General features: G+C 47.2%; 2 protein-coding genes across 2 annotated transcripts in view; one reads left to right on the forward strand and one right to left on the reverse strand.

The window, feature by feature from the left end:
• Positions 1–3,297, forward strand: part of PYGB (glycogen phosphorylase B) — a 64,575-nt gene extending 61,278 nt beyond the window's left edge. Inside the window, exons 19-20 of the mRNA XM_075564186.1 lie at positions 329–395; positions 895–3,297. Of these exons, the coding sequence (XP_075420301.1) occupies positions 329–395; positions 895–1,047 (220 nt within the window). The 3' untranslated portion in view covers positions 1,048–3,297. The remainder of the gene's footprint in view (positions 1–328; positions 396–894) is intronic.
• Positions 3,298–5,765: 2,468 nt separating this feature from the next.
• ABHD12 (abhydrolase domain containing 12, lysophospholipase) overlaps positions 5,766–25,599 on the reverse strand; it is a 119,381-nt gene continuing 99,547 nt past the window's right edge. The window contains exons 5-13 of the mRNA XM_075564187.1: positions 22,206–22,236; positions 20,258–20,303; positions 15,655–15,784; positions 13,098–13,135; positions 12,344–12,423; positions 11,530–11,612; positions 10,040–10,118; positions 9,522–9,649; positions 5,766–6,438 (exon numbers count right to left, since the gene is read on the reverse strand). Of these exons, the coding sequence (XP_075420302.1) occupies positions 6,399–6,438; positions 9,522–9,649; positions 10,040–10,118; positions 11,530–11,612; positions 12,344–12,423; positions 13,098–13,135; positions 15,655–15,784; positions 20,258–20,303; positions 22,206–22,236 (655 nt within the window). The 3' untranslated portion in view covers positions 5,766–6,398. The remainder of the gene's footprint in view (positions 6,439–9,521; positions 9,650–10,039; positions 10,119–11,529; positions 11,613–12,343; positions 12,424–13,097; positions 13,136–15,654; positions 15,785–20,257; positions 20,304–22,205; positions 22,237–25,599) is intronic.

Consider the following 25,599-nt stretch of genomic DNA (forward strand, 5'->3'; position numbering starts at 1 on the left):
CGCCCAGTACCGCTTTAACTAAGCATCCCCAGAAGACAGGGTGGGTTAGCACTTGGAACTGAGGTGGATAAAGGACGCCGGCTATGAAATTTATAGTCATGTTAGGGCAAGGCAGGTTTTTCCCATAAGTTGTCTTAAGTTACACTTACAGAAAAGCTCAAGCTGGTAAGACATGGTATAGCAGGCTGCAGTATTCCTGCCTCCTGCCCTCACCTGTGTTTGAGAGTTCCTAAGGCTTGAGATAGCGCCAGTGGGCTTTGCTAGTTGCCTCCTACCCACATGACCCCCATGCTGGTGCATGCTACCACGATCTCCTTTCCTGCTGCAGGTTCAAAGTGTTTGCAGACTACGAAGCCTACATGGAGTGTCAGGAGAAGGTGAACCAACTATACCAGGTAACATCCCTGGGTTCCCGGTGGGGGGGGGGGGGCAGCTGGGAAGGCCTGTGCCCTGCCTGCTTTGGGCACTCTCAGGGAAGTCGCAGTTCAGCATGTGGATCCAGAACAGCGGTCGGTGGCTCAGCAGTCTCTGAGCATGCTGTGGATGCATGTGTGGCCACCTCGCTATGGCATATGCCTATGGTTCCCACACACGTGGCCCTTCTGCTCAAGCATTGTCCACTGAGTTCCGTGAGGTTGGAGGAACAGCCTCTGACCCTAAATCTCAATATGCTCAGGGCATAAGACTGTCATAGTACCAGGGCCTAAAGGCACGCAGTGCTGCTGGAGCCAGAGGCTGGAAAGGCCTGGAGAGAAAAATGGGGGCTGGGTGGGGGGCTGAGGGCAGGGCACTGGCAGACTTATGACATAGTCATGTTCTAAAAACACAGATTCTTACATGCCCTACTTCCTGTCATGGCACAGATTAACTGGCATCCTGTTACTCCCTCTGCAGAACCCGAAGGAGTGGACTAAGAAGGTCATCTGGAACATTGCTTGCTCCGGCAAGTTCTCCAGTGACCGGACCATCATGGAGTATGCAGAGGACATCTGGGGTGCTGAGCCCTCAGGCCTGAAGATCCCACCACCCAATATCCCCCGGGACTAGGTTTCAGGGTTCCACTCCACTCACTGGCTCTCTCCACGCCCATCCTTCATCCGCTTGTGCTTTGGGCCTATCCCTGGATGGCACAGTACTCCCCCAGGGGTTCCCAACACTTCCCCACAGCTTGTGACCCCTGCTTCTCTTGCTACTGTTTCCTGCAGAGGTGGTGGCTTTGAGGGGCATGGAAGAGAGAGAGAGGGGTACATGGACTGTACAAAAGCCTCATGGGCTCTCAGAAAAGGGGCGTGTGCAGAGTGTGGCAGGGCTTGTCCAGGAACCCCGAGTGCACTTGGCAGAGCTTGAGCTTCAATGCCTTTGATTTTAACCTTGTGGGGCTTGGGTCTGAGAAAAGTGGCTGTGCCGAGCTGGGGACAGTGAGATCGTGCTCCCGCCCAGTCCTGCCACTTCCATCCTAGACTGTACCCGAGTGCAGGACGAGGTGTGTGCACGCATGTGTGTGTGTGTGTGTAGGGATGATAGCTGCCTACTGTCTCTTTAAGAGAACCATATTTTTAAAGTTTCATTGTGAAAAAATTGGAACATGTCATAGCATACAAAAGTAGAGCTCATACGACAGCCACCACCACGTCCTCACCAGTGTCAGCTGCTGGGAGTAGGGAACATATTTGGATGCTCCTCTGATGCTGATTTATAGCAAGCCCAGATCCTGTATTATATACAGCAGCCTTGACTTCGTCTCTTTCCGAAAGTTTTCTTTTGCTACAAAGCTAACAGCTAAGTAGGACGCATATAGCTCGGTGTATATGACGAGGCATTAGGAGATGTGCACGTTAACGTTTAGAACAGACAGTTATTTAGCAGAACCACTCAGTTGGGACTGGCGTCCTCAAGGGTGGTCAGAGAGGACTCTGTATCCACTGCCATCCTCTGTGTCCAAGGCCTGGAGGCTTGAAGTGGGGGGGGGGGGGAGGTAGGAAGAGAGCTCTGGCATCGAGTGGGTGTTCCTCCTGTACCCCCACCAGCTCTTGCTCCTACCCTCTGGTGGGGCAAGTTCAGTGGTCAGTGCTGAGCCACAGGGCATTTCTGTACCCTAGGTGTGGGGACTACAGCCCTGAAGGGCTCAGAGTCAAAGGGAAACCTAAGATAACCAGGGGGCACAGCTGGCAGGCATTCAGTGCAGGCTATGATGCAAAGTTAGCTCCACTTTACTTTTACAGAAGTTATCATCATAAAGAAGTAAACTAATTAAAGCCTTTTCTCATCTTAATTCCTGAAAATTATGTTATGTTTTGCGCAGTGCCTTGTGTTTTGAACCCTTGCCTCACCCCCCCCCCCCCCCCCCCCTTTAAGCCAGAACTGCCTGCTCTTGCTGGAGCACTGGGTGCCTGGCCAGGACCTCTGCCTCTCTCGCCTCTTCAGTGCACACAGGCTTAGAGAAGGGACCAAGCGGGCCATGGGACCTTTTTAATTTCCAAAGTACTAGTTTCCTCTTTGTGCAACAAAGCTAACAGCTAAATAGGAGGCATAGAGCCCACATACACCATACAGTGTATCCAGCCCTGCCAGGACAGGAGCCAGGTTCCTGACCGCCCTGCAACCACCTGGCCTGCTGCACGAATACCATGAGGGCCGTGTGGGAGCTGACTCCTGACGCTGCTTCTGGGTGCTGTAGCTCACCAAGTCGCTGGGTATTTCGGGGAGCGAGAACAAGTTCTGGCTGTGTCTGTGCCTGACAACAGCCAGCTGGCCCACACTCACAAGGCCAGTTGCATGTGCTTGTTGACACAGCCACTCACTGTCACTGTTGCTCATTAAATCTCTGTGCTTTTGGCAGTTGTGTCTCTATTTTATTCCTTATATGCTACCCTCTGCTTCGTCGAGGACAAGGAAGATGCCAGGTCTCACCGCTTTGGGGCGCAGTGATGGGTGTTGTCCTCGAGCTTCAGTGACCCAGAGCAGAGCGGGGAACAGGGAGTGTTACGGTGGCTCCCAGTGTGCTCAGGCCTCCTGAGGCCCTGCCAGTCCCTGAGTTCCCCACCACATGCTCATCACCATCTTCGGGCCCTAGTTCCTTCCTTTTTATGGAGGGGGATGGGCTGAATCATGGCCCATCATTCAGGTCATGAGACACAGCTGCATGGGCGACTGGGCTGTCAGACTTGTCCGATCTAGCTGCTGGCTCAGCTGGGGGTCAAAAGTGCATTTGCGTTTCTGGTGTGAACTGTGTTGGCTCCCACTCCTGCCCCCACAGAGCGGTGTGCAGGTCCAATAAAAAAGCACACCGCGGGTGAAGTCTTGGACTGCTAATTTCAAGGTCTGAAATTCAAACGTACCACGCACGTAACTGGAGGAAGATGAGGCTGGCTGCCCCTGCAGAGATTCACCATTTCAGAAACCCCACTGAGGGTCATTACGACCTGTATGTAATAAACTCGCTGGCAGTGAGTTTTTGCCATTGGCAGCTTTACCAAGGACCCAAGCAGTGGCCACACGGCACCACTGATTGGTCAGGGATGGTGGCACACTGCAAGTCTCATTGAAGGCAGTGAGTGCCCCGTGGGTCTTTCCTTGAGCACAGCCCACCCTGAACCTTTGGCATAACCCTGAAATTGGCAGCACATGGGAGTCCTGACATGGAGTCTAGGAACTCCACTTCCACTTCCTAAGCCTTGGAGTCCGACACTTGGAAACACATTCTATGGCTGTGAAGCTCCACAGCATAGTTCTCCTTAGAAGGCCCCACATCATCCCATTCCTGCTTAAGGCTGGTTCACTGCCCCACAGATAGATTCAGCAATCCTCCAGAGGGGTCAGCCACTAAGCACAGTTGCTTGGGCACCAAGCTTAAAGGCAGGCAGCCCAGACTTGGGGTTTGTTATCTTCCCACAGCTAAGTGAGTGGTAAGGTGGCCATAAAGGTGTTCTCTTTTCTGGAGCTGCCCCCTCGGCTTCAGCCTGTTCAGTTGTAAAAAACACTGACAGTTTATATTTTTCCTTTATAGCCTGCCTCATTCCTTAGCAAGTCTCTGAAGAAGTTTACATAGACAAGGCAGTTCAAGAGAAAATAGATGAAGACTTCAGGAGGGCAGGCGGGGATGCAGATGAAGCCAAGACAGTGTCAGAATGTAAGTGGTGGGGATGGATGGAGAACTAGGACTTAGGCTTCCTAGCAACAGAGCAAAGGTAGGGACACTCACATGCCTAAGACCTGGCGATTACAAATTAGCAGAGCATGGCTATTCTGCCTCAGCCTCAGACCCACCAAATCAAAAAGGGATGCCCTGTCCATGAGTAGATGCACTCACATTTTCGTGACTCTCCAGGCTTCTAGTGCAGAGAAGAGCTGAGGGATGCTGGTGATGAGGTTCTCTCACAGGTAGTTCTGAGCTGGCCACCACAGGCAGCACACAGGAGACTGTACATAACCTTAGTTCGCGGTCAGGAATGGGAAGCAAGCCCCTTTCCAGTAGCAGAAAAACAAATGGCAAAAGCCACCTCAAAGGGGGAGGGAGACCAGTCCCCTTAGGAAGATAAGCAGCTAAGACCAGTCCTCAGCAGCGTCAAGGTGCTTCAGAGAAGGCGTGTCTTCCTTCAGACTTTGGGCCCAGGAGCTAATCCCAGCTGCTCCGCAGCCCTCCAAGAGACAAAGCGCTAACTCTCCAGCTGTTTGCGTCCGGTGTGCAAGGACACAGGCCTGGGTCTGCCCTAGGCAACTAGTTTGCCAGGGCCCTGGGAACACAGACTCTGGGGCACTCAATCCCCGGGAGAGTTCAGAAGTGAGGGAAGATTTGATCCAACACATGGACCACCTGAGCAGTAGTCAGGTGTTTATGACAACTACAGTTCACTGTGCACTTCGGGAGAGTTTGGGACATGTAATCTGGTGTGTAAAACTGACCTGAAAACAAACAAACAAACTGAAAAACCGACCCAAAACACTGGGATGTCTGTCTCTGGGAGCGGTCAGAGCGCTTCTATACATGCATCGAGCGCTCCCAGCGGTGCATGGCAGCGGCAGCAGTGCGGGGATTGGAGGCTTTACAAAATGTCTCATGAGAAACTACCGGAGAGTTACTAAGTACTTGTGTTTCATAATCTAAACTTGTAAAACCTGAATCCACACCTCCCCACCAGCACACATTCTTACACAGCCAAGGCCTTATATATATATACGCACACACACATGTACACACATATATACATGCACATACATATGCATACGGATCTGTAGATAGACACCAGAGCTCACTAATCATACAGTCAATGAAACGGTATAAGAAATGGTTTTCCTAAGTGTAAAGGGGACAATTTCACCGTACTTAAAACTAAAAATCCCAAAACTTCCATGTCGAATCAATTTGACTCATGGCAACCCTCAGGGTAGACCTGTCCCTTGGGTTTCTGTGGTAAATCCGCAAGGAAGCAGGAAGCCTCACCTGTCTCCAGCAGTCAGGCTGAACTGCTGGTGTGGCACTTCACAGCTCAGCACATCATCTACTATGCCACCTGGGCTCCTTCACTTACTTAGGCCTGGATTTTCCGGAAGTATCGTCGCTCATTTGGGAAGAAATGTCCACCCTTCTCTGAAGGACCTTGAGGTCTAAGGGGAGGAGGAGGGGAACAGGCTCCTCCCACAAGGCTCCTAAGATGTTTCTCTGCTGCTACCATGTCCCCCACAGGCCTATAAGCAGCAGAGGGGAAGACACTGAGGTGGCAGTGGACATTACTGGCCCCTTGTCGTCATAGAGAGGACTAAAGAGAGACCACCACCACAATTTTATTCTTAAATAAATGCTTAGTCTAAGCCCACATTAGAGGAATGCAGAAGTATAGGTCACCATCTTGACCACCTGTCTCGTGGGTATGAAGGGCCCATGGGGTGGAGGGTGGGGTGGCTAGGTGATGGCCAAGGAGGCAAGCAGGTGCACAGAGCTGGGGGTGGGAAGGAGCAACTGACTACCTGTGTGAACGGGAAAGGGCAGAACGAACCCAGTCTATCGAGCTTCTCTATAGATGGGATAGGGTAGCTCAGGAAGGGCCCTGAGACCCCATACTGCCACTCCAAGACCCTGCACACATCCAGCTCTCCATGCCTGCTCAGGAATCAAGAAATCTGCCACGGTCATCAGTGGTGGCAGCTGCCCGCTCCTCTCACGGATCCTTCCCAGCAATCATTCAAGTTGAGTGGAAGCAAGAGGGAGAGGGCCTCGAGCCCATTCCTACACACTGTCCACAAAGGCCCACATCCCTCGAGCCAGCTTGGACTTCCTCAGGCTAATCCACATACTGGGTTCCTGAGCAGTGCTGATGCTGGGATCCCAGGGCCCAGGTGCTAGCTGGCTGGGAAAGAGGGAGGGGGCAGAGGTCTTCATGCTTTTTCAATGCAGTCCATCCTCAGTGGTGCTGTTCTTGCTCCGATTTCCCCAGGAACTCCCTAGACCAGAAAAAGGCAATTTCATAAGCCAACCCAGGAAACCACATCAGAGGTGCTACCGCCTCGCTCATTAAACTGCCCATCTACCCCTCCCCCCAGAAGAATTTGTTTCAAAAGATGACATTGACTCTGCAGCTCCGGGAGAGGGACATATCTGATCAGAGCACACGGGATCAGATGAAGGGGCAGGAGGAGAGAGTGGAGCACAGGCTGGCCCACCAGGCCGTGAGGATGATGTTCTTGAATAGAGCAGAGAGGACAACATCGCTGGCCCCACTATGAGACATGATGCCCCTTAGTGACCAATGGCGCTACAGGGGACAGCACCGGAGACACAGTGTGGGAATTGCACCTGATATGATCCCACCACACCAAGGCAAAGCACTGGGGGAGTGCAGAGGAACAGCAAGGGAATGGAGCGGCAAGGTCCCCAGGGAATGCTAAAAGTAGACTTTGGGGCCAGGGCATGGTACCCCAACAGACTGGACTGGAAAACACTCCTAAAGGCCAACATACAATCCTTGAACTAACTACAAGCTTTTCTTTCTTGATGTGTTTTGTTTTGTTCTTTGTCAGTGGTTTGTTGTTGTTGTTTTGTTGTATACTGTTGCTTTGTTTTCCTCTGTCTTGTTTTTGTGCATGTTAATATCTCCACAGGTCTGTCTAAATAAGACAGGCTGGATGAACTATCTGGAAGAAAAACAACGGGACCGACAGTTCCAGGGGGACTTGGGATAGGGGGAGGTGGGGGGTAAGGAAGTGGTGTTAACTAACCCAGGGACAAGGGAACAACATGGGATCCAAAATGGTAGTGAGGGGGAAGTAGCAGGCCTGGTAGGGAATGATCAAGGGTAAGGTTGCTTAGAGAAGAGGTATAGCTGTAACCCAGGTGGGGACAGAGCATGACAGTGGGGCAGAGGGAAAGTCAAGGGAAATAGAGGAACGAGCTAGAAGTTATGCACCCAATGGCAATGAGTGTTGTTGGATTTTGTTTCTTTATTGTTTTCTGTAGCTATGGTGGGGTATAGGGGTTATGTGTTGGGCTGCTAAACGCAATGTCTGAAATGGCAAATTTGAAATCCCCAGCCACTCCAAGGGAGAAAGATGAGGCTTTCTACTCCCCTAAAGAGTTCCAGTCTCAGAGCAGCCAGTCCACAAAGAGAACAACATGGCTGGCCCCACTATGAGACATGATGCCCCTCAGTGACCAAGGGTGATACAGGGGACAGCACTGGAGACACAGTGTGCGAATTGCACCTAACCTGATTCCACCACACCGAGGCAAAGTGTGGTGGAGTGCAGTGGAACAGCAAGGGAATGGAGTGGCAAGGTCCCCAGGGAATGCTGAAAGTGGACTTTGGGACCAGGTTGTGGTGCCTCAACAGACTGGATTGGAAAACACTCCTAAGGTCCAACAAATGATCCTTGAACTAACTACAAGCTCTTCTTTCTTGATGTGTTTTGTTTTGTTCTTTGTCAGTGGTTTGTTTTTGTTGTTTTGTTGTCTGGTTGTATACTGTTGCTTTGTTTTCCTCTGTCTTGTTTTCGTGCATGTTAGTGTCTCCACAGGTCTGTCTGAATAGGACAGGCTGGATGAACTATCTGGAGAAAAAACAACGGGACCGACAGTTCCGGGGGCACTTGGGATAGGGGGAGGTGCGGGGGGTAAGGAAGTGGTGTTAACAAACACAGGGACAAGGGAACAACATGGGACTCAATATGGTAGTGAGGGGGAAGTGGCAGGCCTGGTAGGGAATGATCAAGGGTAAGGTTACGTAAAGAAGAGGTATAGCTGTAACCTGGGTGGGGACGGAGCATGGTAGTGGGACAGGAGGAAAGTCAAGGGAGATGGAGGAAAGAGCTAGGAGTCAAAGGGCATTTATAGAGGTCTAGACAAAGACATGTACATGCAAATATATATATGAGGATGGGGAAATAGATCTGTGTGTCTATATTTATAGGTTTAGTATTAAGGTGGCGGCAGGACCTTGGGCCTCTACTCAAGCACTCCCTCAATGCATGAATACTTTCTTCTATTAAATTGGCATTCTATGATGCTCACCCTCCCGACACACCTGCTGAAACCAAACCGGGTGAACAAGTAAATGTGGTGAAGAAAGCTGATGGTGCCCAGCTATCAAAACAGATAGTGTCTGGGGTCTTAAACTGCCCATCTAAGGAGGTAACAACACATGGAGGCTACACATGAAGGAGTGTGAGGATGCCACAGAACCAGGCGCCTATTTGGGAAAGTCCTCAGTGGGTGCCCCTGGGGCGAGGGATCTCATTACCCTCACCCTTTATACCGGGAGGCCCAAGAATTGCAGAAACCACACCCCAGTGAAGAGACCTTGTGGCCAGGTAAGGGCCCCAGTAAAAATGTTAGGGAATAGGCCTAGCACAAAGGCCCCTCACCTTTTCTCTGGACCCAGTGAAGGGAAAGGCAGGGGTTTGGTTTCTTTCAAACCATACCCCATCACCCAAGTCAAGAACTCGCTCCTCACAAATGAGTTCACCACCTGGACTCAAATGGTCTGTGTACACCCCATGCCCTGACACTGGATTCCAGCCAGTGCACTGCAGCTTCCCTTCAAGCAACTGCTGGGAACAAGAGGGCCAGGATGGAGCCAGCCCAAGATAGGGTCCCCCAATTTGTAGTGTGTACAAGGACAGGAACCTGATCGTATGTAGGAGAGATATGAGCTCCAGCCCAGCCTACAGCAGGGATGCCCATTGTGTGGACAGGTGCATGTGTTTATGTGTGCATGCACGTGTGGTACATGTGCACAAGTGTGCCTATGTGGATGTTTGCATTTATGTACACAAGCAGGCTGTTTGGGCATATAGGCACTCATGTCTGTGAGTGCCTATACAGCAGGGAGACCCCCCAGACCTATCTCCTATGGATGATTAATCTCTCTGTAAGAAAGCGGGAGGCTCTCACAATCACTGTGAGTCTTGATCTACTGAGCCCCTCCAAACAGTTCAGCAGCTACCCCCTGCTTCACCTCCCATGTCCTAAGCCCCCACTGCCAAGCCTTAGCAAGTGTCTCAGATAGCCTGTGCAGAAGAGAGCATCTCACCTCAGTATTCGTGGAAGCTCAGGGCTCTTATAGATGTACTTGTGCCTGTAGCCAAGGTCTGAATGAAAAGGGATGAACTGAACTTTGAAGTCCCGGAAACTTCGAGATGGTGCAGCGATGCTATAGAGCTGGGGAGAAGGACAGGCAGGGGTCAGAGCTCAGAAGCAAGCATCCTAGGGCAGCATTCTCATCTCCACTGCTACCAAGGTAGAGAGAGGGCTGTTGTGGCAGGGGAAACGCCAGGAGCTGGGCATCTTCCCAGTACTGTCTGCTCTCACACCTGTTCCCAGGTTATTGCTCTCTTGGCTTGTGGGAGCGACAAGGGGAGAGTGTCGCAGACATTGGAGTCACCTGCCTTTCTCTTCCTCACACAGGGCTACTTCCAGCAATAGGGCCTTTCTCTATGCCCATCTATGCCCACACTCTCCCAAGAGCTCAGTCCATAGTCCTTGATCCTGTGGCCTGCGGCCTCTGGGCATCTCCCTGGGCTAGAGGCAGCAGCAACTCAGGACACTCACCTTTCTGCCAAGCTGGAAGGGTACGACTGGGTCATCCTCTGCATGCAGAATAAGCAGGGAGCAGGAGATATGCTTCACACTGTTGGAGAAAGGAAGACGTTTGAAGGAGTGACTAGCAGCACACATAAGCCAGGGAAAGTGAGTGAGTGAGTGAGTGAGTGAGTGAGTGAGTGAGTGAATGAGTGTGTATGTGTGTGTGTGTGTGTGTGTGTGTGTGTGTGTGTGTGTAAGAGAGAAAGAAAAGGAGGGGCTGGTTTTCTCACACAATCTGATTGAGGTTTGAGGAGACATTCCCAGTGGTGGAACGCAACAGTCTTGAAATCTGATGGATTATTTTTTCTAGAGAAGCAAAAGTTGATTTCTGAGATATTTCTAGCAATACCTATTTTAGCTAGATGTTGGCTATTCTTAGTTGCCATTGAGTTGGCCCGTGAATCAGGCTTGTGCAAAGTGTGCCCAGTCTTGCACTGGCCCACGATCAGCTGAGAATTAGATTGTTGTGATCTAGAAGGTTTCCCCTGGCTGCTTGTGGAAGCTGATCCACAGATCCTTCTTCCTAGGCCACCGCAGTCCAGAAGCTCTGCTGACACCTGCTCAGCATCACGGCCACACAGACCAATGGATGGGGCTACAATAAAATCTATGGCTGGGGAGCAAACTCAGGTCTTTCTCATGGAAAGAATTCACAGTGTCTACATTTAACTACATTCATTGACCAAAATCTGATGCTGTACATTTTTTGGAAATTGAAAACTTTTTATCAATAGATAGATTTTTAAAAAGTTACAAAATAACATTTGTACAATGAATAATTCAAGTATAGCAAAAATCTATTGCAAATGAAAGCTATTATAAGGCTGTTGGCCCAAAAGTCCAATATCCTGTACTACTTCATTTTTGGTATAAATCACATTTCAGAACACGCTCAAAACATTTAAAAGCAAACTAGAATCTTAAATCAATTCAATTCACTCAATTCAAACAACTTTCAGGTGCAATGTCAGAAGGGAAGCAGACACCCAAACTGAAAGGAGTCTGAGCAGCTCTTGGACTGCCCCCTGCTGTAGGAGGCAGCAGGACAGTCCTCTCACAGCTGCTCTGCTGGTCTTGGCCCACTGCTGTGCTTGAGTTCAGGAGTGCACCTACCTCTGGACATGTTTCCAGCACCCTTGCATGTAAGATTACACCTCTTCCTTGTCTTGCTTTCCACATAAAGTCACACCCTCCTAATGTCCTTGCTTTGGGAAAGGCAGGGAGATCCTACGTGCTGTACTTTGTTGTGACTGACAAGAGGTTTCTGGAGAAGGTACAGAGCCTTCCACAACAACCTACTGCCATCTAGAGAGGAAGTTTTCATTCCAGAAGTATCAAGGTGAGGGTTATAAGCTAGGGAATGGGAACACAGCACTGCCTGCAATCCAAGCTTTTGCCTAGGCACAGTGGGGAGCATTAGACCAAAGGACAGCTTCAGGAGGGGCCCAGGTACTCACTTCTCATCATTCGCGAATCTAATTCCACTGCTTGTAATGGGGTCAAGGAAAAACCAGTCAAATCCAGGGAAGTATCGATATATCTAAAGACAATAGGAAAAGAGTTTCCAGAGTATTTATTAACATTCTCACAGAGGAAAAGTCAAAGTACAGGGTTCATCAAGTTTTTACCATAACTACCAAGTCTTAAGGAAACACTTCTGCAGAGGGTGATGTGCCTCAAAGCGGCAACCAAGAAATCAGACTCCCAACAGACATGATTCCTGCTTTACCTGAGAAAATGGGGACCCAGGTATTCCCCACAAAATATTCTTCTGGCCTGAGACAGACCAGGGTGAGCTCAGGACAGGTGTGTAGACCCAGAGCTCCCCAGGGACCTAGGTTAGCTGAGAAAACCACATGCACCTGGGAACACAGGGACCTTGAAGAGTCAAGATTTTAAAACACAAGCCCGAGGCTCCAGGGTAAAGTCTGAATGTCAGGAATCTCAACACGGCTTTACTCAGGCTCCACCAAGGAAGAAGAGCTGCCTACGCTCTAGAGCTGATCCAGGAAGACTCGTGGGAACCCAACCAGTCTATTCCCGAGAGACTGCCCACGAACCTCCTGACCCCACCCAGCTGCGGGCAAGACTCCCAGGCAGCTCTGTAACTCGACCTGTGCCCAGAACGAAATTTAATAAAAATATACATTTCATTAGAATATTTAACTGTCATTTTAATAAGTAATTTTCATTAATGATTAAATATATAACAATTTTACCTTTCTGTAGTAGTTGTTTTAATAATTAATTTTTAATAAAATTTCTACTTGCCACTGAAAAGGGATGGCTTTTTGCTTCTTCACGGATATTGGTGAATGGAGATTCCAATATAAGAGCATCTGGCGGTGTTTCTAGACCAACAAAAAACACAGGAAGTGGTGGCATTGGGCAATAAACCAGACAAGAAGACTCACTCGCAGAAGATGCCACGTTCTCAGTGGTACCTGTGGTGCTGCAGGCTCTGGACTACCACAGGCTCCTGGGGAGGGTATCAGTCTAGACCCCTGCAGGTACCAGCTACCTATGGAGCCCAGTCTCTCAGACACAGCAGTGAGCCACAGATGCCCACTCCCTCATCCCGATCTGGTCCTGGAAACTTCACGCAGGAACCACCTTTACAATGCCTTTCCTCCTAGCCAGGTACGAGGCTACAGGATGTGGAGCTTCATGAGTTTACCAACCCTACAACTAGGCAAGCTAGCTAATGAAGTCTAGGCCTCTGGCCCTATGCAGTCTTTGGCAGGTATCAGGACAGGAGGCACAGGTCCCAAGGTTCCCAGCCCACACTGCTGGGCTTACCCTGGCCTCTGCTGTTTGCACATGTTGAGGGGTGATGGCACTACATGGTCCAGGAGACTATGGAAGAGGGCCTAAAATGAAAAAAACACCTCCCCCAAACACCACTCCTAGAATTCAGGAACCAGACACCCCAGCAGTGAGAGCTGTAAGGTCTACCCAGTAGAAGCCAGGCCACAAAGCCACACACCAGGGACTGAAGGCATGGCACTTAGACAAGCTCTCTCACCTCGCTCACAAAGGCGCCGCACCAAATTTGTTGCAACCCTGGAAAAAAGCGAAAAATTATTCACTGGAATCGTGGCAGGAAATTTTTAGATGAGATTGCTCTAATACAGAAAAGTGACCCAAAAAGCTTGGGGATTTATTGGAATTACTGGTGGGACTTGGGGGCCACGGGTAAAAAAATGTTTCCTAATTTCAACTACAATATAAACCAGACACCAGAAAAGTCTCTTTCTTCCTTTCTTTTTTATTAAATCATTTTATTGGGGGCTCTTACAGCTCTTAAAATCCATCCATCCATCCATTGTGTCAAGCACATTTGTACATATGTTGCCAAAGTATTTTCAAAGTATTTTCTTTCCACTTGAGCTCTTGGTATCAGCTCCTCATTTTTTCTTCCCTCCATGAACCCTTGACAAATGATACATTATTATGATTTTCATATCTTACATTGTCCGCTGTCTCCCATCACCCAATTTTCTGTTGTTTGTTCCCCCTGGGGGGGGGATTTTATGTGGATCATTGTGATCGATTCCTCCTCTCTCCTTCTACCTTCCTCTTACCCTCCTGGTATCTCTATTCTCATTATTGGTCCTAAGGGGATTTATCTGTCCTGGATTCCCTGTGCTTCCAGTTCCTATCGTACCAGTGTACATCTTCTGGTCTAATCAGATTTGTAAGGTAGAATTGAGGTCATGATCGTTGGGGGGGGGAAGCATTAAAGAACTAGAGGAAAGTTCTATGTGTCATCGGTGTTATACTGCACCCTGACTGGCTCATCTCTTCCTTGTGACCCTGTAAGTGAATGTCCAACTGTCTACAGATGGGCTTTGGGTTTCCATTCCGCATACCCCTCCCCACCCCCACCAATTCACATTGGTATGATTTTTGTTCTGGGTCCACCAGAAAGATTTCTAAGCAAAATTAGAGTTTTATCTAGCAAGACCACGATTAAGCTATCTGCTAAATAAAGTGTTCAGGGAGTGGCTTGGCTATGATGAGGCACCCAGGAAGACACATGTCCAGCCATGCCACAGTCAGGATGCATGGGCCCTGGAGAAGCCCTCGTTTAGTGTTCAGCCCCCAATCTTCTCATCCCCACCTCAGTTCCCCTGCCACTGACTAGCCCTTACTGGCAACTTCACCTAGGACAGAGTCCCTGAGCCACAGATTTCTCCCCTCAATGGACTCACTAAGGTCAGGGTGGGCACTGCTGAGCTTGGCAGGGCAGAGGCACCGGGGGCAGCCTGCCAACTTGGAGGAAAGCAGCCTGCTGCCCATATGCCTCCTAGAACAGCGGTTCTCAACCTGTGGGTCACGATCCCTTCACAGGGGTCGCCCGATTCATAACAGTATCAAATTACAGTTATGAAGCAGCAACGAAAATAATTTTATGGTTGGGGGGTCACCACAACATGAGGAATTGTATTAAAGGGTCGTGGCATTAGAAAGGTTGAAAACCACTGTCCTAGATGTAGCAGAAGTTACAAGCCAGACCAGACCAGGCTCCTTAAAGCTCAGGCCCATACCTGAGGCCTGTTCCCTCCACTCAGGGCACACAAAGGCTCTGTACTGTTCACTCCCTGGGCCAGGGTGTAAAGGCCTGATCCTGAGTCATTGCCCACCTCAGATCCCAGACACTTTCCAAGGAGGAGGTGCCCTGGTGACATCGTGGTTGCACATTGGAGTAGTAATTGCAAGGTCAGTAGTTTGAAACCACCAGTTGTTTTTCAGGAGAAAGACAGGGCTTTCTACTACCTGAAAGAGTTATAGTCTCAGAAACTCATAGGGCGGCAGCGAGCGTGGTTTTTCAGTTTGGCCCAGCAGACTTAGGAGGGTCGTTTCCTCAGAAACAGTGGGGGCAGTGGGAATGGCTGCAAAGGATCCTTTCAGAAACACTGGACTGCCCACAAATAGAACGTGAAAATACTTCCTATCTGAGGAGAGGTAGAAACGGAAACACCCACTGGTTCGTCTCTGGTAAACTAGTGTCAGATGAATGGTCAGTTTGTCACAAACTTCCCCAGTTTGCAGCATTTGGGTTGATAACAAGCTTGCACACCTCAGTCCAGACTGGCCCAAATGAGATAATAACTGGGCGGGCGCAAATGTATCCTGAGATGCCATCCCAGCCCATCTGTGCCCTAGAGGTACAGCCCCGGCCCTATACCCACTCTCACCCACCCTACGTACCCGTTGTATCTTCAGCTACTTCTTAAGTTGTAGAGTTAAAGCCGCTCACACACACCCTCTGACTATGAAGAGGAGGAAGGCAAGGATTGGAGGACTTAACAGTGCCCTTAGGGTAGGCACCCTGAGCTATTTCTCTTCCAATCATGCGCTGGGAAAGCTGCTCCTGAAAAGACTTGTTCCTGCTAAACGCCACACTCTTCATGTGAAAACCCAAAATATCCACACAAAACCTGGGGTAAATGCTTTCCCGATGCAAATGTCAACTAAGTCCCCCAATCTAAATAGAGGACCAAAGGGAACGCTCACCTGCGCCCAGGGAGAGCACCAAATGTACATGAGGTAACCATGTGTGGATAATGCTCACTCACCCAGTGCCAAGAGAGTGGCCCCAAATGTACACGGGGTTGTCACCGCTTCTGGCTTTGATCCAGTCAAAAACGTGGAGTGCATCATACGTCATGCCTCGCTCGGACGGTGTTCCTGCTGAGTCACCCCACCCTGGAGAGGAGTACAGGAGGAAGTGAGACCATGCTCTTAGCCTGATACATACGACAAACACAGCATTGGAGCCCAGAAACTGAAGCTCCTTTGTAGCTGACAGGGAATGAGCTGGCCCTACTGGCACAAGCAGAAGTCTGAGTTCACAGCCATGCTATTGGTCACCTGTTAGTCTTGGCAGAGTAAGCAGTGGAGAGAGGTTTGGCCGTCCATCAAGTCAGCTCTGTATCATTCCTTCCAGCACCACCGAGAGCTGGTAGGGCAGGTGGTGGTCATGGCCAATACCCACCTCACACTAGCTCCTTAATCACTTGCTTACTGATAAACTCAAGGTCCCCTTAGTGATGACTCAATATTCATGGGTTTTAAATTTGGCTTACAAAGAGTCAAGTCAACAAATTACCTCCCAGAAACCTCATACCTAGCCTAGTGCAAACCCTGGTTAGGGATCTTGCCCACAAGTAAGAAAATCCAAAAAGGCCAAGTCCAAAAGGCTTTCCCTCTTCCCTGAGGGGCAAACCACCCTCTTGCTCTTTGAATTGAGGTCCTAGAAGTTCCAGGCATCAATATCCAAAGCCCTAAGTAAGGAGACTTCTACAAGCCATTCATCTATATCTGCCACCTCCTTCCCCTCATTATAATCCCAAAAGTCAGTGAGCCATGATGACTGCTGTGAGATGGGGCATTCCTACTCCACCCTAAGGCCCCGGAAAGTCACTCGCTATAGTACAGACAGGGACAGTCCCATCTTAACTCAACACCCCTGCCAATTGCAGATTGGAACAGACATGGCGGTCAGACCTGATCCTAAGATGGCCGCCAGCCACTGTCTTGTGTTCTTCAACTCCTAGCACTTCACACCTCGGTGATGGCCCGCCCAGGATGAGGTATCTAACAGGACCCTATGCAGGCAGTGGAAGCAAAACAATTCCCCCACCTATAAGTTCAGGCTGTGCTAACAGAAGACGGGATTATTTCATGGCTTAAACTCAAGAAAGGCGTGGGTCAGGGTTGTACCCTGTCACCATACGTATTCAATCTGTGTGCCCCGCAAATAATCAAAGAAGCTGGTTTAGATCAAGAAGAATGCAGTATCAAGATTGGAAGGCAGCGTATTAACCACCTTCTATATGCAGATGACACAACCTTGCTTGCTGAAAGTGAAGACTTGAAGCCCTTGTTGAAGATCAAGGATTATAGCCTTCAGCAAAGATAACAACTCAATGCAAAGACCAAGATCCTCACAACTGGACCAACAGGTCACATCATGATAAATGGAGTACAGGTGGAAGTTATCAAGGATTTTGTCTTGTATGGATCCACAATCAATGCTCATAAAAGCAGCAGTCAAGAGATTAAACAATGTATTCTGCAGGGTAAATCTGTTGCACAAGACCTCTCTAAAAGAGTTGAAAAAGCAAAGATGTTACTTTAAGGACTGAAGTGTGCCTGGCCCAAGGCAGAATATTTTTAATCATCTCATACGCTACATGTGAAAGTTGGACATTAAATAAGGGAAACCGAAGCAGAATCAATGCATTTATTTCATAGTACTGACAAAGAGTGTTACAAGTACCATGGACTGCCAAAACATAAAAACCGAAATGTCTTAGAAGGAGTGCAGCCAGAATGCTCCTTATTCTAGCAAGATGGCAAAATTCTGTCTCACGTTCTTTGAATGTGTTACCAGGAGGAGGACATGATGCTTGGTAAAGCAGAGGGGCAGTGAAAATGAGGAAGAACCTAGACAAGATGGATTGACACCTGGTTACAATGATGGGCTCAAACAAGAGCAATTGTGAGGATGACACAGGATCCACCAACAGTGATTTGTTCTGCTGTCATATGGGGTCACTATGAGTCGAAGTCAACTTGATGGCACTTAACAACAACAATGGACTCAGATCACCCTAGATATCCTGAAGGAGGGGACCTGTAAGGCTTCCAAGAGCAGTGGACCCCTACTAGACAAAAGCTGATCCTGACTGGTCCATCCAGCTACTATCCAGCTCCAGGCAGTTAGGATACTCCAGAGGAAAAACTAAATGAGACAATTTTATAGCTCAAAGGAATTCTGATTTCTGACCCAGGAAGAGTAAACTCAAACTCACACTCACTGCTAACAGGTCAATTCTGATTCATGGTGGCCCGTGAGTTTCCAAGACTATAAATCTTTACAGAAGTAGAAAGTCTCATCTTTCTCCCAAAGAGTGGCTAATGGTTTGAACTGCTGGCCAAAGTGTCAGCAGTTGGGTTAGCAATCCAAACCCATACTCCACCAGGGCTCCCTCAGGAAGGGAATGTACCATGGTTTCACCTTAGAGTACAATTAGCATCTCATTTACATAAGAAAGGAAAGCCAAACATTACATTACTAACTTCCCAAGCATTATTCCCAAGGGCTTCCCTATTTAACCCTGAATTTCCAAGAAAGATCAGGTACAATGGTCATTTTTAGTAGCTTGTCAGTGAGTCATCATCAAATGATCCAAAAGCACAAGGCTTAGATCGAGCCGGTTCTGCTGCATAAGTAAACACATAGGGTCTGTGCACAGAGAGGTTCCCCTGGCATTTCGGTTAGTCTGGATCAATGGAACAATGCAGGGAGGTATAGGAGATAGGTTGAGGGCATGCCGACTCAATGTCACAGAGAGACAGTCTGGGGCACACAGAGACAGGTAAAGATGCAGAGCCAGAGAAGCACAGGCACAGGTGCAGAGTTGCAGAATCACAGAGACAAAGGCAGAGCAAGGACTGTGGAAGAGGGTAGAGTAAGGAGTAGGGAACACAAGATAAAGGAACAGAGAGGGGCTACAGCCGACTGACGGGGTTGAGCCTCCTGGTAGTTCCATCTTAGCCCACTGAAGGATGTTCATAAAGCACCTGTGGACGTGAGAAGTGCTGTCATGTCCCCAAGAGCTTCTATACTGGTTAAGATATGCAAAGACTCCATAAGAATGGAAAAGAAAGTACTTGGAGCTACCTATAGAATCCCAGTGCTCGACAGAAATAAATGGAGCGGAACAGGGAAAAGACGAGCCCCTTTTTATCTTAGGGCTCATAGCACGCAGTATGGAGAGCATGAACAAGAGGGCGAACCACTTTCTAGCTCCCCCTCCACTGGAGTTTTTGCCCAATCCAGAACTAGAGAGAATCACCCATGTGGTAGGCAGAACAATGACGTTCAAAACATGCTGACATCACACAGACAGGCAGATTTAGTTGACGATGGAATTAAGTTTATCCACCTGCTGGCCTTGAGATGGGGAGAGTATTCTGGATTATACAGAAGAGTCCAATGTAGATGAGTCCTTTTAATGAAAGAAGCATGGTCCCTATTAATGAAAGGAGCAGGCAGATGAGTCCGTCAGAGGGAAGCAGTACGAGGAAGATGCAACCACCATTGGAAGACTCTCCTACATGAAAGGAGAACTCAAGCCAATGAACGCTGATGCCACTAGACGCACACACCCACACACTCCAGGGTGAACACAGTATACACACACACACACACACACACACACACACACGCCTCAAGCCAATGAACATTGATGCCACTAGAATCTGAGAAAGGTGTGCGTGCACTCACTCACTCACTCACTCACTCACTCACTCACTCACTCACTCATATTCTCCAGAGAGAACACAGTCTCTCTCCCTCTCTCCCTCTCTCCCTCTCTCTCTCTCTCTCTCTCTCTCTCTCTCTCTCTCTCTCTCTCTCTCTCTCTCTCTCTCTCTCTCCAGGGAGAACACGGTCCTGTTGACCTGATACCTTCATGTTGGTCCACTGAGAATATTTCAGACTTCTAACTCCTGGAACCATATGATCACAGATCTATGTTGTTTTAAGTCACTGAATTTATTTGTTACAGCATCAGAAGGAAATGGACACAACCTGTACATCCAGCCTACAACTGCTCATTTCAAGCCCACCCACCCCCACCCCACTGCTACTTGGTCTGTGCACATTGATATTGCAGTCTTATCACAAGGCAGTTTGGGTAAACCAACCAACCAAGCATCTCTTTCTCTGTAGCATAGGACCTTATTGAGAAATATACTTTTCAAACAGTTGCTCAATGTTAACATCAAGCATTTTTTGTGCTCACTAAGGTAAAATATCCCTGGAATAAATCAATGAGTTGTTCTTGACCTAAAATGGCATGACCTTTCAGTGGTAATCCCAACAATTCATTCAATAAAGTAAGAATATGGTTTCTCTCTTAACAGTTTCTTTTCTATTTTCTTATTTTCAAAACAAGACAAGTGCTACTGAATGAGATGTTAAAAGGAATACCTGAGGAGTCCAGAGGAGAACCAAATGCACTTACTTCCTACCTGTCAGTTTTGGGAGACGGCAAATGCTAGGGGCCTAAGCAGATGTCTTCCAAAGACAGAAACTCCGGCTCTACCCTCAGCTACTAAGTTTGCTTAGAGGGGTCACCAAGGTGCTTCTTCCACAAGAAATCTCACCTCTGTAATCAAAGGTGACCACATGGTAACCAAGGGAACTCAGCACCTGTGAAGTGAAAAAATAAACATTTTTTGGCAACAAATGCAGGTGTCTCTGATGAGGACAGCTTTGCTCTCGGACTAGTCACCCAAGTTCTGCCTTGAGGCCCTGATCTTCTAGCTTGGGGTCTTTAAATAGCCTTGCAAAAAGGGCAGGGGGCCCAAAAGGAGATGGAACTTCAGAATGTAGACGTGCCTTGAGACCCTTTACTACAATCCAGCATTTTTCAGATTTTAAACTTTGGTGGAGCCTTTTCTTGCTGAACCTCCACTTGGATCTCCACTCCAAGTCCGCACCAACAGAGCTGGATTGTGAGAGCTAAGGGTCACCCAGAGGAACTTACCACGTAAGTCCACACTTGGGTGCTGAGAAGCGTGAATTACAGTAGCAGGCTGTACCCACAGTCTTATGTTCCCTCCTCAGGAAATACAGCACTTCCCCACAGCTGCTTTTTATCTGTAAACGGTTTCCTTCTGCATGTCCCTTAGATCGCACCATGTTCCCCTGTGTATCCCTTATATCACAAGTCACACACAAAGCCTGTTTCCAGAGTGGTGAGCATATGAGGATGTGCATTCTCTCACAAGAAGAGAAGATAGTGCATATTGGGGCTGTTACGGGAAAAGTGCCAATATCTGGCAGCCTGAGTTTTCTTAGTGGCTATGAGAGGCTAGAAGGTGGAGAGATTGCAGAGACTGACCTATCACGTTTGTTTCTTTGAAATGATCTAATCTGGAACACATAATCTGTTTAGAGCTGGCTCAAAAGGTACTCCCTAAAAGATTTAGACCTATTTCAGTCTTTATAGTTGGTGGTACAACATTTTTTAGCACATTCTTTGGGAACCAGGGCTACACAAGGCCCACTTTGGTGTCTTTCATGGGAAAGAAGCAACAGCAAGGCTGAGTCTGTGGACAGGGGTCCTCAAACTATGGCCCACGGGCCACATGTGGCCCACCGAGGACATTTATCCAGCCCACCGGGTGTTTTTGCCCCATTTGTTTTTTAACTTCAAAATAAGATATGTGTGGTGTGTATAGGAATTTGCTCATAGTTTGTTTGTTTGTTTTAAACTATAGTCTGGCCCTCCAACTGGTCTGAGGGACAGTGAATTGGCCCCCTTTTAAAAAGTTTGAGGACCCCTGCTGTGGAGGGTCTGCTCCATTGCTGGGTATAAGGAAATGCTCTACGCCCACGTTTTAAGGCTTTGGGGGAACATGAAGGTATCAGTCCCCTACCTTAAAATGATCCAATATATAAAATTCAAAGGGAAAAAAGCTCTCTAACATCCCAGGGCTATCATGTACCACACATCTGCTGATGCTCTTTCCTGCCCTGTTAGCAAATGGAGATTGTGTGTTAGAGGGAAGTCAAAGAAGACAATCATGCGTGACTATGACACTCAAACAGCACTGGTAAAGCGCAGAACCACCCAGCAGGCGTGCACACCGGAGCCTCTTAGGTGCACCTCCTCCTATATTTGAGGAGTCCAGCTAGCTCGCTTGCTCGGTGTGGCTTGTGTGTCTGATTGGCTCCTGAGGGCACAGCATATTAGATGTGGGGAATAAGGTCTATGCCGGCCGTAGTCTGTGACCCCTGTAGTGCAGTCGCACTTTCTAATCACAGGACTTTCTTTGTGCTTATGAGCACCACAACCCTTCAAGGTCATTCCAAACACATTGTATGTCACTTGCCAATATCTGGAGTGTGATCCCCTCATAGCAGCGCTCTGGAAACCCTTTCAAAGCAGGGCCAGCTGGGGGACTGTCTTCCAATATTGCCACAAAAGGCCATGATCAACTTTCAAAATTATGTCTTGCTTTTGTTTGCCTAAAAGGATAACTAGAAAGTAGCATGTGAGATATCCCATGCACACACTATCAGTGTTACCCTGTGCATGTACCTTACCTTGTATAGCTCCACACGGTGGTCCCCTCCCCTACAATGTCATTGGAGAAGAAATAAGAAAATAGGTATTAGCCCTGAGAAGAAACAAAGAACCAACTACAAGCAGATATATGCACATCCATGTTCACAGCACTATTCACAACAGCAAGAAGATGGAAACAATCCATATGCCTACCAAAGGGAAAATGAATAAGTAAACTTTGGCACATATCATACAATGAAATATTAGGAATCGCTAAAGAATAATGAAACTGAAATGCCTCATGACATGAATGGATTTGGAGGTTATGCTGAGTGAAGTTAGTCAATCACTATATTACAATATTATATAATAATATATATTATATAATAAGTTGACTTATATATAAAAAATTGAGATTAAAGTTATCATATGAAAGAAATAGATCTTGATAGCTCCCGGGTGGGAGGGGATGAGAGAGCTGGGTAAACAATAAGGCAGATGATAGATGTTAAGTTTGGTAAAGGGGTAATACTATCCATCAAAAGGGAATTAGGGGGAAAAGGGGGGAGAGCAGGGCATAAACTGCTGGGAAGGATGTTAAATTGTGAAAAATTATGTGATAAATTGTGATATCACAAAAAGTTGTGATAAATTGTGGGAAAATGATGATCTCTAATTCCAATGTAGCCCAGAGGAATTTCTGAGAGCCAAAGGAAGGGTGAACATGATAGTGGAGCAGGAGGAAAGTAAAAGGAAATAGAGGAAAGAACTAGGAAGCAAAATCTATATGTAGACGTATAAATATAGGTATATGCATATGTAAATATACTAATAAATAACGATGGGGGCACTGGTCTATGTACATATATTTATGTGTTAAAAGTATTAAGGTAGCAAATGAACTTTGGACCTCTACTCAAGTCTTCCCTCAACACAAGAACACTTTGTTCTAATAACATGACACTGTGTGATACTTACCTTCCCGACAGGATTATTGAAGACAAAATGGGTGCATAAGCAAATGTGGTGAAGAAAGCTGATGTGGCTAGCTATTAAAAGATATAGTGCTTGTGGTCATAAAGACTTGAAGTTAAATAAGCAGCCAACTAGCAGGGAAGCAACAACGCCCACATGTAAGGAGCACACCAGCCTGTGTGATCAGGAGGTTATCAGCAGGATCAGGTATCAGAAGATCAAAAACAAACAATTACATCAATGTGAAGGAGAGGGGTCAGAGTGGAGACCCAAAGACCATCTGTAGGCTATTGGACATTCCCTCATATAAGGGTCATATAAAAGGGACAATTCACCCATGGTCTAGTATAGCACCAACGAAACACACAACACTCCTCTGGTTCTTTGAAGCTTCCTCCCCCCACTATCTTGACCCAAGTTATACCTCATAAATCTGGCTACACCAGAATACGTACACTGGTACAGCTAAGAGCTTCCAACACATGAAATGCAGGACAGGAAAACCCCTCAGAAGCAGTAATGTGGATAGCGATATCATAAGGGTATGGGGAGGGAAGGGGAGGATGGAGGAGCTGACAGTAATGACAAATAACAGAAATGTGGGTGAAGGGACACAGCAGTGTAAGATATGAAAAAAAAATCATTTATTAAGGGTTCACGAGGGAATAGGAGCTGATGTGAAAGGGCCCAAGTAGAAAGAGAGTGTTTTGAAAATGATGATGGCAACCTATGTACAAGTTCACTTGATATAATTGATTTATGGATTGTTATAATATTTGTAAGAGCCCCCAATAAAATGTTTTTTTAAATGATGAAACTGTTGCTCTCATCTGTAATCACCCATCTAGTTCATAATAAAAAGGTGTGTTTTTTGCTTGTTTGTTTTTGTTTTAAAGTAACTGTTAACAGAACTTCTTCAGTGGCCAAGAGTCACACTGGGGCATGGCTGTGGGGGATGGAAGGTCACAGATGATCATGTAATCTGACATCCCTGATCACAGTGAAAGTGCGAGGGTAGAATTCAATCAATCATGTTACGATTAACCATATTCTACAATTCATCCTCTTCTAAGCCCCATTGTAGCTAGCTTCTTTTGAGCCATTTCTTTTTCTGAAATCAAAATGGGCTACCTGAAGGTATATGGTAACTTCTTGGAATATAGCTCATGCCCAAATTTTTGGTGGTTTTGATTATTTTTAACAATAGCAAGAGCTACCATCATCATCACTTACTCTTTGACAAGCAAAAGAGAACCCCAACAGAGATGAGAGACACTTGGGAAGTACACACTTGGTCTATCTCTGGACACAGGCCATGACTTTGCCCTTGCTCTTCAGTGTGTCTGAGTGTGCTCTGGTGCCCTTCTCCACCAGACACTCCTTCCATGCTGCTCCCTTCATGAAGGCCCAGGCATAGTTCTCTTAATTTTTCTGCCTATGTGCCCTTTCCTCATCTGCCAACCTGGCCCACAGTACCACATCAACCCTGCACTATGCTGGCTGGTTCCGTGCTGGTTCTTATATGTAACATTAAAAAGGTGCAGCATCTACTATCCAAAGTGATATACAAATATAATACAATCTCTATCTAGATCCCTGCACCATTCTTCATAGAGATGGAAAGATTACCACCCACTTTATATGAAAAGGAAAAAGACCCGGGGATAAGCAAAGCACTACTAAAGAAAAACAAAGTAGGAGGCCTATCACTGTCCAACCTTAAAACCTATTACACAGCCATGATAGTCAAAACCGCCTAATGCTGGTATAATAAGACACAGACCAATGGGAAAAAAAGAGAAAACAGAAATAAATCCATCCACCTAATCTTTGACAAAGGGTGGAAAAACATTAAATGGGAAAGAGCTAGTCTGTCGCAAATAATGGTGATAAAATTAGACTTCCATTTGCAAAAGATTGAAACAGGTCCTATACCTCGATACATAAACAAAAACAAACTCAAGATGGATTTAAGACCTAAATGTAAGCCCTATAACTATAATTATCATCAATGAAAAAAAAAGGGCAAATTTAAGGGCACTTATACGTGGCATAAACATACTATGAGAATGAAAGATGCACACACAGCAGAAGAAAATAAGATGGCTGGGACCTCTTAAAAATAAGACAGACGTACATCAAAAGAATAAAAAGAAAACCCATAATCGGGGGGGGGATTGGTAATGATATATCAGATAAGGAACTAATCTCTAAAATCTATAGAAAACTTCACCTCATTGAAAAAAAAAGACAAATACCCCAACAAAAACTGGGCACAGGACATGAACAGTTTACCAAAGAAGACAGTTAAGTGGCCAACAAACATAAGAACAAGTGTTCAAGATCATTAGTGAAACGAGAGATACAAATCAAAACGATGATGAGATACCTATCACCACACACTGGCATTTATAGCAAAGTACAAAAAAGCAAAAACAACAAATGCTGGAGGGGGCT

Source organism: Tenrec ecaudatus, chromosome 12 (genome assembly GCF_050624435.1).
Source record: "Tenrec ecaudatus isolate mTenEca1 chromosome 12, mTenEca1.hap1, whole genome shotgun sequence".
NCBI lineage: Eukaryota > Metazoa > Chordata > Mammalia > Afrosoricida > Tenrecidae > Tenrec > Tenrec ecaudatus.